Source organism: Chiloscyllium punctatum, chromosome 32, assembly GCF_047496795.1.
Source record: "Chiloscyllium punctatum isolate Juve2018m chromosome 32, sChiPun1.3, whole genome shotgun sequence".
Lineage (NCBI taxonomy): Eukaryota > Metazoa > Chordata > Chondrichthyes > Orectolobiformes > Hemiscylliidae > Chiloscyllium > Chiloscyllium punctatum.
The window spans coordinates 4,050,307-4,067,987 of NC_092770.1; the positions used below are offsets into that span (position 1 = coordinate 4,050,307).

The 17,681-nt window shown below is 39.9% G+C and overlaps 1 protein-coding gene across 12 annotated transcripts in view; it reads right to left on the minus strand.

The window, feature by feature from the left end:
• Positions 1 to 16,843, minus strand: part of ankrd26 (ankyrin repeat domain containing 26) — a 161,001-nt gene extending 144,158 nt beyond the window's left edge. For 5 of the 12 annotated variants that reach the window (XR_011953372.1, XM_072551519.1, XM_072551517.1 and 2 more), the window contains exons 1-5: positions 16,045 to 16,843; positions 11,760 to 11,874; positions 9,821 to 9,994; positions 3,824 to 3,930; positions 1,660 to 1,797 (exon numbers count right to left, since the gene is read on the minus strand). Coding sequence is in view for 11 of the 12 variants with exons in the window: in XM_072551519.1 (XP_072407620.1) it covers positions 1,660 to 1,797; positions 3,824 to 3,930; positions 9,821 to 9,994; positions 11,760 to 11,874; positions 16,045 to 16,247 (737 nt within the window). In the remaining variant the exon portion in view is untranslated. The remainder of the gene's footprint in view (positions 1 to 1,659; positions 1,798 to 3,823; positions 3,931 to 9,820; positions 9,995 to 11,759; positions 11,875 to 16,044) is intronic. The other 7 variants (XM_072551518.1, XM_072551522.1, XM_072551524.1 and 4 more) reach the window with 2 other exon arrangements.
• Between the last annotated feature and the right edge of the window lie 838 nt (positions 16,844 to 17,681).

Here is a 17,681-nt window from a genome sequence, read left to right on the forward strand (position 1 = left end):
TTCACTTCCTCCATCAGCCTGCCATGGGGAACGTTATGAAACTGGGAGAAAGTGAGGACTACAGATGCTGGAGATCAGAGTAGAGAGTGTGTTGCTGGAAAAGCACAGGTCAGGTAGCATCTGAGGATCAGGAGAATTCTGACTAACTTGACCTGCTGTGCTTTTTCAGCAACACATTCTCTAACCTTATCAAAAGCCTTACTGAAGTCCACGTAACTGACATCTACAGCCCTTCTCTCAATCAACTTTGCACACTTCCACAAAGAATTCTATTAAATTGGTAAGATATGACTTTCACTGCACAAAACCAAGTTGCCTATCTTTGATAAACTCATTCTTCCTAATGCAAATCGATCCTATTCCTCAGTATTTTCTCCAGCAGCTTCCCTACCACTGACATCAGGCTCACCAGTCTACAATTATCTGAATTATCCCTGCTACCCTTCTTAAACAAGGCAACAACATTAATTATCCAGTTGTCTGGGACCTCACCCGTGTTCAAGAATGAAGTAAAGATATCTGGTCAGGCTCCAGCTATTTCCTCTCTCGCTTCCCTCAGTAAGCGGAGTTAGATTCCGTCCAGACCAGGGGACTGTCCACCTTAATGCTTTGTAAAATATTCAACACTTCCTTCCTCCTCATGCCAACTTGACTTAGAGTAATCAAACATCTATCCCTAACCTCAACAGCCATCATGTCCCTCTTCTCAGTGAATACCAATGCAAAGTACATGTACTCATTAAGAATCTCACCCATTTTCTCTGACTCCTGTGTAACTTTTTTCATCTGTCCTTGAGTGGGCCAACCCTTTCTCTAGTTAGCCTCTTGCTCCTTATATCGGAGCAAAAGGCTTCGGGACTTTCCTTAATCTTGTTTGCTAAAGATATTTCATAAGCCCTTTTAGCCCTCTTAATTCCTCATTTCAGAATGGTCCCACTTTCCAGATATTCTTCCAAAGCTTTGTCTGTTTCCAGTCGCCTAGACCTTATATATGCTTCCTTTTCCCTCTTAGCTAGTTTCACAATTTCATCTGTCATCCACGGTTCCCCTACTCGTGCCATTTCTGTCCTTCTTTTTCACATGACATGTCTATCCAGCACTCTAATCAACCTCTCTTTAAAAGTCTCCCACATATGAAGTGTGGATTTACCCTCAAACAGCTGCTCCCAATCCACATTCCCCAACTCCTGCCAAATTTTCCACTTACTTTTGTATTAACTTATAATTAGACTACTTGGTAATTCACATTCCCTTGTCTCTCCATGGCTCTTATTCTCTCACCACAGAGCATATTTCAATCAATTTTTTTTGGATCCAAAACAGGATGAACAGAACTAAACTCCATAAGTTTCTCTATTCATTTTAGGGTGGAGGATTGCTGGCTGAAAAATAATCAGAATTAGCTGATTCTCTCCCACATCAACAGTTGGAAGACAGAGATCAATTATAGTACACAAATGTTGGTTGGGGAAGATAAGCTAATCAAGCGTGGACTAAGAATGGAACAAACTGTTTTGTGATCCAGTTTTATACTGAGGTAGACAGACTGTCACATTATAGGGCAAACCCAAGATATGTTAGTAATATAATTGCCATGCCATCTGCACTACTCCACTACCTCTAAACATGAAAATAATAATGGAACAGTAAAATCCATACGCATGGTGTCCATTCATCATTGCATGATCTTCAGCTGTCCATCCTTTATCTTCTTTTAAAGAAACATCGGCATTGTAATGTAGAAGTAACTTAACCAAACTAATTTGTCCATTACTCGCAGCAATCATCAAGGCAGTTCTAGGAAGAACAGGATACAAAAGCCTTATAAATGATGTACTGGAATCACTAGCCATAACTAAAACACACTCCTCTCTTTCAATGCTGCCACAAACAGATAATTGACTTATTTTATTCTCAGGATCGAGCTGTTAAACATTTAAAATGGACAATTTCTTGATGCATAATCAATAACTCAAATTGCATTATGTGGCAAGCCTACATACTGATTTATTCCCACTTGGATGTAAACAATCTAAAGGACTTGTCCCATTTGAAGTGGGATTGACATTGGTGCTACTTCAATCTACTTATTTTAAAATCACAATTTGTTCCTTCACGCCTTTATTTGGCATCATGAAACAGGACACAAAAGGCTAGCAACATCTCAATTTGTAAAAGAATAATTCACCACAATTGTTGGGTTTATCCGTTTGGCATTCTTGACAAATGAAGAAAATTCTCCTGACAAAGTTATTATGTTGCTTTAAATATTAAGCTTATTAATAAAATAACATGTTTACATAGAAACTAGGAGCAGCTGTACAGCATTCAGCTCTTCAAACTTGTTCTGTGATCGTAGCTGATCCTCTAACTTAAGACTATATTCCTGATTTCTTCCCCTACCTCTGATACATTTAATATCTAAGATTTAGATGGAAAGGAAAAGGATTAAAATAAATTTTAGAATGTGCCTTTATAGAGTTGTAGCTGCCATTTTTGCCAAAGATGGACCTCAATGTCGTGAGGATAGAAAATTGCATGAAAATGTCACACAGGGGCCTGGGCATCCAGAGGTAAGGTGTCAGGTAGCCAGGTCACATTTAGGTAGCAAAACTATAGACATAGGCAGGCCTCTCAGTAGGGCATAAAAATAAGATCCTCAAGCAGCAAGGATCAAAAGAAGCTTGATAAACTCATCTATTGATAGTTTTATTTAACCAGATGTTGCTGAGTCTGCTCACAAGTAAATCTGAATGAAAGTTGGAGGATGATACAACATCACAATTACATGAAATGTCCCCATATCGGGTCGTTAAAATTACACTGCTGTATGGAATCATATTCGTAAGTACAAGTGCTTGTAGTTGGATGTCTGTTAATCGTCGATTTAACAAACTGTTAGTTTGTTGCACCAAAATTATTATCTGTTGCCTTTTTGTCTTGCCCAAAAAAACTCTATTTAGGATAATAGACCTTATACATGGAATATGGTTGCCAGTGAATAGAACCCTAGGAGGCCAAATCAATCCATTTGGAAAGACTAGACTGGATGCTTATGATTAAGGGATGTGTTTGATGTATTAACTATTAAAATGAAAAGATAAATTTCATTTTAAAGTATCTTTTGCACATTAATGCATGCTTAACTTCCATGGACTCTGATGTGTGGAACAGTAAAGATTAGGACAAGTCAAACTTTGTTGACAATTTCTTCAAATGGGGTCCAACTCAGTGAATTTAGTTTACAATTTCCCATGTAACCTGACTAGCCTTGACATTGCTCAATCACAAGCAAGTTAACATTCCAGCTGAATTAAAAGTTCCTTGATGCCATTGAACTACATGCATTTATTTTCCTATTATTCTCCTTCCATTCATCCATCAGCAACTAAAAGGACACAAACCTGTAAAGTTCAACATTTTAACCTTGGTGAAATGAAGATACTGCATTGAAAATAGATACCAGGAGGTAAATGTTCCTTTTAATCTTTGATGGTATGCACAATATTAAAATTACATGCTTGAAAGGGCTAATTGCTCTTAATGAATGGCATTGAATATATATTCTAAGAAAATAAAGATAAACTGGCTGAACAATCGGATTTAGTTTAACAATGGAATGTTGACCAACAATTTGCCACATTCTCTCATGAATATGGGATCTTGTTGCTGGCAACCAGAAATAAAACATAGCAACAGAGATGATCAATACTCAATGTTAATTCAAAAGATTCATGAAGAAAAACACATAGGGAAGAGGTATGCAAATTTCACACAAACAAGTCCTTATGTTATAATATATGATTTAATGTATAAACCTTACCTCCCAGTTTTGTCCTTGGCATTGACATCTGCTCCTTCTTTAAGCAAGAGTTCTACTATTTCCTGATGATTTTCAATAGCAGCCAACAGCAAAGGTGTGTTACCATCCTTTTGGAAAGAAAATGTACTTCAATCATTTAAATGACATCGATGGAATAGTTAGCAATTCCACTGCCAATGGTTAGGTTAAATAATAGCCACACATCACTAAAATTAGTTCTCACTTGATAACTGTTTAAACATTTGGAGATCACTTTTTAGAATGTGGAGATTTGGAAACGTCCCAGTTTTTAATCTTGTAACTTCATAATGTACGGGCACTTTTAATTTTGAACAAGTTTCTGAAAAAAATATTTTTATTCATTCTTAGCATGTGGAGATCTTGTTAATGATCGTATTGACCTTTACCTACAGTCCCTATCATTATAGGAGCCAGTCATTCGTTGATAACATGCAGAGAAGAATGCAGTGGATAATACAAAGGGTTTGGAACCCAACATTAGATGCAGCGCTGATGAGTTAAATTCCAAAACAAGCTGCAGTCCTAGACACCCTACATGTACAACACTGGAATCCACCTGACCAAATGATTTTTTCCCCTGACCACAGAGACACAAAATGAGGATCTTATGTTGCATTGGTACTGTCCCTACCTCTGGGACAGAAAAACCAGGTTCAGATCCCATCTCAGGATGTGATGACCATCGAGGAAATGAATAAAGAAAAAACTGGAAAAATCCAATTTTATCCAATCGCTTATCCAAGAGTCTACAAGGCACGGATGGAATTCATGAGGGTGCTACCACCTATTTGCTAGCAGTCTGTTCATTGGTGTCTGACTTGGATTAGTGAAGAATCGTCAAACTTCAGTCTTCATGATGGCATGATCCAAATATGAATAAAATAACTGAATTTTTAAAAAACTGTGCAAGTGACTTTGATAGCAAGATAGCACTTGTGGTTCTTGATGTCTGAATAGGTCAATCCAAACACCACAGAATTTCTTATGGTGCAGGCATTGGTAGGTGTTAATGGTGGTTGGAAGTGGTGGAGGCTGGGCTTTTCTGATGTTCCAGTTCTCCTCGAGCAACAGTGGTTTCTGTGCAGTGGCATGGCAGAGATAGTTTTCATGGCGTATAGCTCCCTACTGGATTATGCTTTTTTAACTGATTCCAGTTTGTAGCCATGTCCTGCCAGTTGTTGATGTTGATCTGGCATTTCTTGAGGTTGGTTCAAATGTTATCTTTCAAGTGTTTCTTTTGGCCACGAGGGGCACACTGACCATCTTTTAGCTGCAAATATATGGTCTGTTTTGGGAGGCATAAGTAGGGCATTCACATGACATCACCAGTCCATTAGCGTTGTCGTTGAATTATGGTGTGATGCTGTCTATGTTGGCCTCCTCTGAGGCATTGGCGTTAGTGCACTTGTCTTCCCAGGTGACCCACCGGATTTTTCGGAGGGGTCTCTGGTGATGTTGTTTTAGTATTTTAAGTTGCCTACTGTAGGTATTTCAATTTCAACTCCACGCAGCAGACTGAGAAAGGCAACGGCTTTGTAGGCGAGAAGTTTAGCCTGGGACTGTAAGTCATTGTTTTCAAACAAACATTCTTCTTCTTAGTTGGGCATAGATTTCACTGACACAGCTCAGACGGTGTTGTACTTCTGCAACAATGTTGACCTTGGAGGAGAGATGGTTGCCGATGTGTGTAAAGGGATCTATATTTTCAAAGGGGTGCTGTTGACCCTTCATTACAGGACGGGTGCAGGAACTATTGCGTGGTATTTGTTTTTATTAAAGAAAAAGGCCCATCAGCTTATATGCTTTGACAAAGCCATCCAAGATGCACTGCAGATCTTCCACAGTATGTTGCAATGGTGTTCTGTGACTGGCAGAATGATATCACCTGGAAGGCTGAAAGAAAGGACTATGCCAAAGCTAAGGCTGACCTGCAGAAGAGGGTAAACAGAAACAAATGATGGACTGATAAGGCCTTGAAATACCACCAAGTAGCAGATACTGGTTCCACAAGAGGCTTCTTCAGTGTCACCAGGGTGATACATGGTCCAAGCTACCGTGATCTAAACACCCTGCGCTCTAAAGTCTGACAAAAACTGTTCAAGAATGAGGCAATAAACACCCGCTGCAGACAGCACTTCCAAGAACTCAACCATAATACCAATGTTAACTTGGAAATCATCAACCAAATCCCCCACAAATCCATGCAAGATGACGTGGGAGAGCATTCCAATGCAATGGAAGTACAAGATACCATAAGGAGTCTAAGAAACAAGGCTGCTGGTTCTGATGGGATCCCTGCAGAGATCCTAAAGAAGGGAGGGCCCACAGCTCCATAAACATGTGCATCCTTTGCTCTCGACGATTTGGGTCAAAGAAGCACTCCCCTCGGAGTGCAGGGATGCTCTGATTGTGATCATTTTCTAAAGGGTGACAAAACTGACTGTGAGAATTACAGAGGCATCCCCTTCTGTCAACCAACAAAATACTAGCATCTCCTTACCAATAGACTTCTGCTGTTATCTGAGGAAATGCTCCCTGAATTGAAGTATGGCTAATGCCCCTCCAGAGGGCCAACAGATATGATTTACACAGCATGTCATGTCAGGAAAAGAAACAACTTCTTTGCATGGTCTTCATCGACCTAAATAGTTTGACACAGTTAACCACCAGACGAACTGGCAGATACTTTCATGATATGGCTGCGCTGATAAGTTCATCAGGAGGCTGAGGCTGCTGCACGATGACATGTCTGCGACATACCTAGCAACTGTGGTGTCTGAGCTTTTCACTGAAGACGAAGGGGTCAAGCAGGGCTGCATCATTGCATCCACCCCTGTTCACCATCTTCCAGCTCATTAGTCAAAACCTACCCAAGGGAATTCAAATCATTTACCATATGGACAGCAGGCTGTTCAACCCTAAGAGGTTCAAGGCCAAGGGGGCAAGGTCTCCACCACCTCCATCCTGGAGTTTCAATAAGAGAGAAATAGAAATTGTGTAACACCATAAAGTTCACCTTTTAAAGTCAAAAGTTATTCATTGTCGAGGATTGGAGAGAAAGTGACATTGTATCATTAATGCACTACAATGTGTTACAAAGCTGACATCATGAAAATAATACACAAATTTCTTGTTGAGATTACAGCGTACTGAGATATCCAGGTAGCATCAAGGTTAGTTCAAATTTACCAGATTATCAACTCAAATATTTAAACACCAACATGGATGTTCACTTGGGACACATCAGACCATAATATTATGCATTTTGTTTACAAAGGCTGCATTAATTTGGGAAGTATTTTTATTACATACAACAAAAGATTCACATTGGTCTCAATGTAGGTAAGAAATGAAGTAATTCTAGAGAACAGGTTTAAAAACACAGAAGTGAGTGTGAAATGGCAATGAACAGAGTCTAAAAAGCTGACTCTTCACACCACTATTCAAGACAAAACCACCAGTCATCAGAATACCACTTGAAATCATTCAAGCGGAAGCATAACCAAAGGAACATCAAGTAGGAAACAAGACAGGTGAAAGAGATCATCATGTTTCATAAAAAACTCTAGGTCTTCAAACAAAAGTCATGCACAAACCAAATCAACCTACACGGAAAAACTGATCCTAAAAACAATTACAGATATCAGGGAGTATACTTTTGCAGATCCATTGTTACAATTCTATTACAGATTTATAGAAAACTCTGCTGCACAGAGACACGGCTTTCTTTTAATAAGGAAAAATTTCCACAATGATCAATGTGGAGGGTAGAAAGTAACAACGTATTCATCGTAATATAGCTGTTTTTGTCCAAAATAAACACAGTACATTTGTCACTAGTCCTGGGGTGAGGATCCTCATTGTATTACAGTTCCAGGTGAGTTACCCCAAAAATCAGCAAGCCCACAGGTAATGAGAGAAGAATTGACTCCACGACGTTATTCACCTGTCCCCCTGGTTAGCCACACCAAGGTTAACTTAAAAAGGATTTCTTTCTGTGCAGATGCCTCTCTCTCACATTAAGTGAATTTTTAAAGGAGTAAACTTAACCATGCTTTCTTGAGCTAACAAAAAAACAACGTATTAGTTAATAAACGCAACACAATAATGCATTACATGCAAACACATCAGAAATGAATGATGAGGTGAGAAATGATGAAAGATAACCTAGATTAATGGATTGATCTTTCAGTTCAGCGGAGTGTTGATGATGGGACATTCTGGTCATCACACTGAATGATATCAGTAACAGTGACAATGGTAGCAGAGTAGTTGATCTGACATGCTTGGTATTGCAGGTCAGTTGGAAGGTCTTGTTGCATTTCCTTTTGACTGCACTTCTAATTGCATTCTGCAAACAGGGTCTTCCTTTCTCTTTACCTAAAGTTCAGAGATGAGAAGGGTTTTCTCTCTTTAAAATCCTTTTTGAAGCTTCTGTGACATGTCAGGTGTGACATTCCAGGATCTTGTTTGTAGCTGAGAATGATTCCAACAAGCTTTAGAGAAGTCAGTGAATCATCTTGCTCTGAATTTACATTCCCAATCATTTGCGTGAATGTCTGTCCCCATTTACTGAAGAAAAATGCACTGTGATATAAGAGTTCCAATACATTTGTAGATGATACAGGATTATGATCTGTAGTCATGACCCTCAAGACACTACAATGACAAATTTGAAGTCAACATTTCAAACAAATGAACAACTTGTATTGTTTTTTTGTATAACTTGTGGTCCATTTTAAAATTTAAATCTAATTAAATGTTGGGAACAATCGTGTGATTGGCATTGAAATCAACATAACGGATCAGGATCAAAGAGACTGCAGTGACATCTCGGCTACATCTTTAGGCAAAACCAGAAAATATGTTGAACTTGTGGATTTTTAATGACAAACTGTTATAGTTTGCAATCATTACACCTAGGAATCTGACAGCAACATCAGGCTTGCAACAACAATAACATGGATATCTTTAAATTGCAGCCAGCATTTAGTACTCTGCCTCAGAATATGCAAAAGATACCACATGTTCCAGAACTGGAAATTAAGTCAACTGATTTGGTTAGAAATTCCCCATTTCCATTTTTATATTTCTACAAGAGACTTCACGAAAAGTTTAGCCTTGCATAATGAGGTGTCTTATTCTTTTGAGTTCCTTTCCTAAAACTGGTCCAACCAATTGCATCACAATCTCCACAAAGGAAGGGCAAGGGGGCAGGTTTTAAAGTCACCCTAGCAAGAACAGAGAATAAAACTCTGCTGTTGGCACCCATCTTATGCAAGCTAGTCACTCGATAATCAAGGAGTCAGAATTGTTAAGCAACATACACATTTACATCCACGATGTAGCCTGGAGCTAAGGATAGTGATGGTCAAGGTCCCAATTTCTTTCCACGACTTAGCTGATTTGAAATCTCTCCCAGTCTCACTGTTTGTCAATGGCATATGCTGGAACAATTCACATGTCAATACTCAACCTGTTTGCTGCACCATGAATGTGCTTTTTTTTTGGCCATAAAGTGGGACTTGAACGTGGAGCTTCTGGCTCAGAGGCTGAACTCCTACCATTATGTCACAAGATCACAATAAAGTGAAACTGGGTTTTAACAGCAGGAAATTATCTCCATTTATTAATTTGCTATGAGCAATGCTAATTCTCAGACCACTACTACAAGTGTGACTCAAGCTTAGCATATTCCAAGTATTCATAATAAGATGACCAATTTATATTAATATACAAAAATTAAGTGTAGCTTGATTTGGTGTAAGTATCTTAAACACTTCAAGTTCGACATGAAATTTTCACTACTTACATGCTGTATCAAGTCCTTGGTGTTTACATCAGCAAGCATCATGTTATTTACAACAAATCATAAATTCTATATTATAACATACCCAAGAAAGTTAGACAAATTTTGTACAACACAAATTTTGTACAAACTAATGATAACAACTAAATAAACGCAAATGTAAGTACCTTATTTCGAGCATTCATGTGTGCTTCTCGCTCTATTAAATGCATTACCAAAGAGATGTTAGGGATCAGAGCAGCAAGATGCAGGGCAGTATTTCCATTGATGTCCACAAGGTTAGGATCAGCATTATGATCCAATAAAATGATTGCACAACGCTCTTGTTGGCACTGTACTGCCTGCGGATGATATATCAAAAAGTTTGCATTGTAATAATTTTCAAAGTTGGATAATTGAAGCATTAGGTTAATTTATAATATACAGGATCAAAACTCGACTAAAATTTCACTTAGTTTGCCAAGAGGTCATGATTAATAAAAGTTGTGTTACATGGGATATATAACTGATGCACCATGTGTAAGTTAATTGAAAACCCATATGTAGAACTCACAGTATTTTGCAGGTGAGACAGTGCTAGGTATTCACGGTGTAAAAAGGTGTCACACTGCGTGTTCACAATTGCTGATATTTCATGTTGGGTCTATATTACCCCATGACTACTGAATTGTCATACTTACCTTTTAAGTTTTTTAAAGTTTTAAAGCCTTTTAAGTAAACTTCAGTTTGCTATTTTATCAAAAGATGTGGATTTTATCAAGTGGGCGGCACGGTGGCACAGTGGTTAGCACTGGTGCCTCACAGCGCCTGAGACCCGGGTTCAATTCCCGCCTCAGGCGACTGTCTGTGTGGAGTTTGCACATTCTCCCCGTGTCTGCGTGGGTTTCCTCCGGGTGCTCCGGTTTCCTCCCACAGTCCTAAAGATGTGCAGGCCAGGTGAATTGGCCATGCTAAATTGCCCGTAGTGTTAGGTAAGGGGTAAATGTAGATGTCGGGGTATGGGTGGGTTACACTTCGGCGGGGCGGTGTGGACTTGTTGGGCCGAAGGGCCTGTTTCCACACTGTAAGTAATCTAATCTAATGTGAAGAGAGGTCCACAGGTTGCACTGGCATCAATGAATTAAACTGCTAGTTCTATCTTGCTACTTTATAAAAAAAATGATGCTTATCACAGTTAAGTAAAATAATATGGAAAATGAACTTCAGTGATTATGTGATACGAAGGTGGCCATAATTCCCGAAGACTGGTAGACCGCATCAAGCTACTTTGCATCAGTCCTTTAGAGATTCGCAGCAAGAGAAAAGGATACTGGCCCGTGCTCAGCATCCCATTTCATGCTTGGAAAATTTTCAATAACGTGTCCAATATTACATGTGACCCTTACAATTAAACAGAATCTGTATAATCCTGGTTGTGAGAAAAATTACAATGATAATCAATTTAGGATTGACTATTGGATTTGCTATGTGGTGCCCTTGCATACATACAAGTTAAATATATTGATAAACAAAGCAATGTTCTTTCAAGAACATGTGCATACACTGTTTCAACAATGCAAACTAAGTACCAGTTATTCTTGGTTTGCTTCTCAAGGCACTCCTTGAACAATGAAAGCCAGCATGACTGATTTAAAATGTAAGCAAGAGGATGGTGAAAAAAGTGGAGCAGGGAAGTGAGAAAGATACTTTTTGATGTTGTGTTAGAAATGGGATTGCAACAAACTCCCTGCTCAGTTAGGGAAGGGAAAGGAAGATAGATGAATGGACAAAAGAATACACAAAATATCAGTTTCTAAATCCAACAATTTATTGCATGACAGGTTGCCTGTTCACTATCCTACAAGACAGAATTTGGCCACTCCATATTGACACTTGATGACTGGGGTCTACATAAAATTATTGATGATTGTCAAGGTTAACAGCTAAAGTTTTCCATTTAACACTGAAAATATTAATTACAGTGCCAGCTAGATATGCAACTGACAGATCAACCAAGTGTTGATGTATCTCAATACAAAAGTACACAAACAGAATGTGATACACTCTTCATTTTTAATGGAAACAGATGCATGGAATTTGGTCAACACAGTAACATTTATTTCTTACCTTCATCAAAGGGGAACGGTTATCATTGTCACAGATATTTAGTTTTGATTTGTGTTCCACAAGGAAAGTAACTGCCTCTACATGCCCACTTGCACATGCAAGATGCAATGGTGCCCTGGAAGGAAAATGAATGAATATTAATCTATTAATCCTGAACAGAACACTGCTGTGACACGGATACATTTTTGCACAAATCATTCTAATATGGTCATGATTTTTTTCTCAAATAATTCATCTTTATAAAAGCAACATCAATCAACTTATCTTGAGAGGCTGGAGAATTATAGATTGTTTGTTTCTGGGTTGTAACAGTCATTTGGCCCAACAAGCTTTTACAGCATATTTCTCCAAATGAATCAGCTAATCTAAATACCTGTACTATTTCCCTGGTTCCTCTTGATATCCATGAGCACCAAACAACTGGTCTTTAAAAACAATGCATTGATAAATTTTGCTTCAACAACTGCTTATCGTTGAAAGTGCCACTTACTATTAGAAATAATTTTCCACCTCCACTTCAATCATCTTAAAATTCCACCCTCCTCTTAATCAGCGAAGCACTGCTGATGGTTCCTGCTTTCTATTTATATGTGTGGGTTTCTTTGGGTTGGTGATGTCATTCCCTGTTCATTTTCTCAGGGGCTGGTAGATGGGGTCTAACTCGATGTGTTTGTTGATAGAGTTCCAGTTGGAATGCCTTGCTTCTAGGAATTCTTGTGCCTGTCTCTGTTTAGCTTGTCCTAGGATGGATGTGTTGTCCCAGTCGAAGTGATATCCTTCGTCATCTGTATGTAAGGATACTGTGAGAGAGGGATGACCCTCTATATTTTCTACATAAATAGAAAGCAGGAATCACCAGCAGTGCTTTGCCCGGAGGCCCACTGAAGAAGTTACCTAGTAGGGTGATGAAATGTCTGGAAATGAACCTTCCAGCTCAGCAAGTAAACTTACATCCATTAATATGACCAATAAAACCTCCTACCTATGGCCACTTTTGGCTCGGTCTCATCTGATGAACTAGTAGTTCATGTTAAATAGCACCTGTAAAAAACACAAAGGTAGCATTCTGGCTGGTGGCTTCCATGTCCATCACAAAGGGTGACTTGCGAACATTATTACCTATCGAACCTTAATGGAAATAAAGGCATGGAGGATTTAAGGTAGTTGCTGAGAAAACCAAAGGAGAAACCTAATTCACCTTATGTTCACCAACCTGCATGTTGCAAAACATCAAATCCATGGAGACAAACTGCAACTTTTCACACTGAGTTCACCGCCTATTGTCATAAATTGGAAAGATAGAAAAGATCTAGCAGCTCAAAACTGAAAATTTAAGAGGCACTACAGGCTAACAGCAATCTGCAACATGATGGCCTGGCCTATTCCTCACTCTTCAGTATTTTTCCGTCCCCATACCACCACTTACAAGTTTAACTTACCTAGTTTTGATGAAATGTCCTGGACCTGAAACATTCACATGGTCTTTGCATCTCTAGAATGCTTTTCTTGTTATTGTCAGGATTTCACATAATCAAAGAATACTTGTAAATTATATTACCAAGATCTTACGGAGGCAGACGCATGTTTGGGCCCAGTATGAGACCTGGTGGCATCAGTAGCTTTGGCAAGGTGGGCCAAAAGCGGACTCATCGCGGCAGTGGTGTCGGATTTGGGCCGCTGTGGTACTGAGCAGCATCAGTGGTGTCTGCACTGGCAAAGTCCATCAAGGACTCAGTGGTGAGAGCATTGGTGGAGGCAAGATGGTGCTGAAGAGTGGCGACTTTTGTTCCAGCGGCAGCAATGTGGTGAAGGGGACTCGTGTCTGACTACCAGATTCTCAATAGAACATTTAACAAGGACTGTAAAGTTTAACACATTTTTTTTTGCTCTTATATTCTACATTTTGAATTTTTTTTAAAATATGGTGCTGGAGAGTCGTGACACTATAGAACACTTTTCACTGTATGTTGTAACAAAATACACGCTACAATAAATAAATCAACATAATTATTGTTTAAGCCATTAGCACCTGGAAGGAATTTTTAAAATACATTTATGGGATGTGGGCATTGCTAATCAGGCGAGTATTTATTACCGTCTTGTACCACTACAGGTATAGGTATGGAAGGGCAGTCATAATGGTATTAGGAAGAGTGTTTCACAATTCTGATCCATTGACAGTGGCTACACACATTTGCAAGCCAGGATGGCTTTAAGGAGAGCTTTTTGGTGGTGGCAATCCCATGTATCTGATGCAGTTTTGTTTATGTTTGCAGGCTTGGAAGATTCTATTGAAGCAGTCTTCTGTCACGGCAGTGCATCGTGCAGACAATGTTCAAAGTTGTGGTTGGGGTGCCAATCAAACAGGCTGTGTTTTCCTGGATGGTGTCAAACTACTTAGGTGCTTCTGGAACTGCTCCCATCCAAGCAAATGGAGAGTATTTTTTCACACTCCTGACTTATACCGCCTAGACACACCAACACTGGGGAAAAGGTGATGAAATACTCACCACAGACGTCTCAGCTTCTGACCAGCTCTTACACCCATAGTAATTAAATGGTTTGTCAGTTTCTAGTACAGTAGTCTTCAGGATGGCAACAGTGGGGAGTCCAGCAAAGAGAATGCCAACAAATCTTAGATTCTCTCTTTTTGAAGATGTTTGTTGCCTGACATTTGTGTGGTGTGAATTTTTATTGTCATTTAACAGCCCAACTTTGAATGTTGTCCAGATCTCGCTGCATGAACACAACATCTGCTCCAGTATAAGAAGTCACAAAGAGAGTGCTGAGCTTTGCAGAGTTTGAGCTAATGAAGGATAGAGCTGCTAGAGATGATTGGGCCTCAGACAACTTTGCTGCGATGTCCTGGTTCTCAGATGACTAACTTTGAAAAACCACAACCATTTTCCTTTGTGTAACAGATGATTCCAACAACTCTAGTTTTATTTGGGTTCCTAGTATCATATTCAAATACTGCCATGATGTCAAGGGCAGTCATTTCCACCTGATGTGTGGAGTCCAGCTCTTTTGTCCATATATAGGCTATGGCTTAATTGACATCAGGAAAAACAATTTAAACTTGTATATGATGGGACTAAATTTTATCAAGAAACTCTTGTAAATTGAGATGTAATTCAACTGATATTATATAATGGGCTTTCTCTGTCTATCAAGACCAAGTGTCTATTCCACCAAAGACTTTATATTGCTACCTTTCCCCAAGGGATGCGAGCCGATACTAATACAAAGGACTGTGGCAGTGAATCTTCACAAAACATCTCAGATGACACCAGACAAGACCACAACATATACCAATAATAGCAATATTTTCAGATATTATTTCAAGTCTGGATTCCTCTGGGATCATTTTTAATGAAACACTCCTTTAACCTTATTAATGGAGACCAAACTCATTGGACTGTATGCAGTTTCATGGGTAACCTTTGCTGTCCTTTTGAAAAAGTAAATAGGAATAAGATTATTTTTCTCTACTAGTTAATTTTGTCCAAAGAGATGATTTTTTAAATAAAAACATTAAAAATCACAGCAAAGAAAAATCAAAATAAAGTAAGCAACAGAAGTGGAAACAGAACCTGGTTGGTTCTGGGAAAGCATGTAACCCACAAGTTATATCTTAATGCCCATTTCAAGGACTGAATTACTGTATTAGGCAGACAAACATCAAGACATTACCATTGCAAATGCTGGAAATTGGAAATAAAAATTTGAACAGTGCCGTTAATACACAAGCAGCATCAGTACAGCCGTGTTTCAAGCCAATTAACAGAAAGGTATCAACATACAATCTTATCTGTTTCTCTCTGATCATCTTACAAATTTTTTTTTGGTAAGATTTGTTCTCAGATGTTTTGTCACCATGCTAGGTAACATCATCAGTGAGCCTCTGGTAAAGCATTGGCATTCTATCCCATTTGCAGATGCTGGAGATTAGAGTCAAAAGTGTGGCACTGGAAAAGCACAGCAGGTCAGGCAGCATCTGAGCAGCAGGAAAATCGATATTTCAGGCAAAAGCCTGAAGAAGGGCTTTTGCCCGCAATGTTGATTTTCCTGCTCGCGGGATGCTGCATGACCAGCTGGGCTTTACTAGAGGCTCACTGATGATGTTACCTAGCATGGTGACAAAACATTCGAGAACAAATCTACCAACTCAGCAAGCAAACTTGCAACCTGACCAACAACCTGAGCTACAAATCTTCTCCAAAGTCCCAATGTTGTTTTTATTTCTGAAGGTATTTTATGGCATAAATACCAGGAACCACCTTACCTGTTTTCTTTATCCAGTTGATTTACATCATTTTTCTTAATGAGCTGCCGCAGCTTAGTTAAGTCTCCGGTAGAAGCAGCTTTGTGCAGCTTTCCCAAATCCTTCTCTCTCAGCTCATACCCTGCTGAGGCCACACTCGCAGTGTCTGAGGCATTGGGCGAAAACTTTCTCTTTTTCTTTGCGAAACGGAGTATTTTCTTCATTTTTAAAAAAAAAACAAAATGACAATTACTCAAGTCCTATTGTTGCCAAATAAAAGCGTGGGCACATCACTCAACTCTGCCGGTTAACAATCCGGTGACAAGGCGGGGCGGGGGGGGGCATCTTTCCCCAAAGTACATTACAGTGGGACAAGGGTCTACGTGGGGAGGTGGTGTGAAGGAGACACAGAGCCAGACGATTCCCCAATGACACCGGGATTAGTTGAGACGATTTTTAATCCGTTTGCTCCTGACGTTGTAATATTTACAGCAGGTAGATGCGGCTCTCCTTTATAAGTACAGATCCCTTCCTGCGCCGTTTTCAATTCATAATAAATAGTGATGATAACGTGGAGCCCCCACAGCAGCTCTGACAGGGGGAGGGGGAGGGGGAGGGGCTAGTAACAAGCGGCTGAATGACACCGACCGCTTCCTATTTCGAGTGAGCGGCAATTTTCACGCCCAGGTCCTGTGCTTTTCGCCGGCATGTCGATGGAGGAGGAGCCCCCTTCCCCCGTCCAGGTGCCAACGTCTTCGCCGAAGGTTGGCTCCAACCGCCGCTCGCAGCCGGGCACAAACCGGCCTGCGCGTGACGTCAGACGCAGGACCACGCCCACGCTGACGTCAGGCAGAAGGCCTTTTGTCGCGGCCGACTGTTCAGGACGTCGGAAGCTGGAGGGGGCGGGGCTTGTTCCTGGCACGTGCTCGGCCGAAGCAGAGTATGTTGCAAACACATACCAGGTGCCAAGGGATGGCACACAGTCTCAACAACTTGTATTGAACTACCACCTTATTGTTGTACTGGGTTATGGGTTGCCAATCACCGCCTCCTCTGCGGTAAGGTACTGCCACCAAGCTTCCTTTGCTTTAAAAAAAATTGAATATGTGGTGTCCTGAGATGAGACTTTGTACATAGACCTCCTGCCTCAGAGGAGAGAAGCCATTTGACCATGGAGGAAAAAAAAATCTCAACACAAGTAATTTAACTAATCTAAGAGCATTAGGGTTAGTCAATGTGGAATTGTTGGGCCAATTCTGTGTGCATTTCAAGAAGTTGTAGGCAGTGAACATGCAAAATTGATAAGTGTCAGCAGCACTCTTGGGAACAGCAGCGGGCTGGAAGCAGCACTCCAGAAGAAATATTTCAGCTTTGACTTGGTAAGTGGATCAAGTAAGATATGCTACGTGGGAAGATACAGGGAATGCTGGATGACAAAGAAGTTGAGGGTTTGGTTAAGTAAAAGAAGGAAGTATATGTCAGGTTTAGACAGGAGAGATCGAGTGAATCCTTAGAAGAGTATAAAGGAAGTAGGAGTATACTTAGGAGGGAAATCAGGAGGGCAAAAAGGGGGACATGAGATAGATTTGGCAACTAGAATTAAGGAGAATCCAAAGGGTTTTTTCAAATACGTTAAGGGCAAAAGTTCAGCAAGGCGG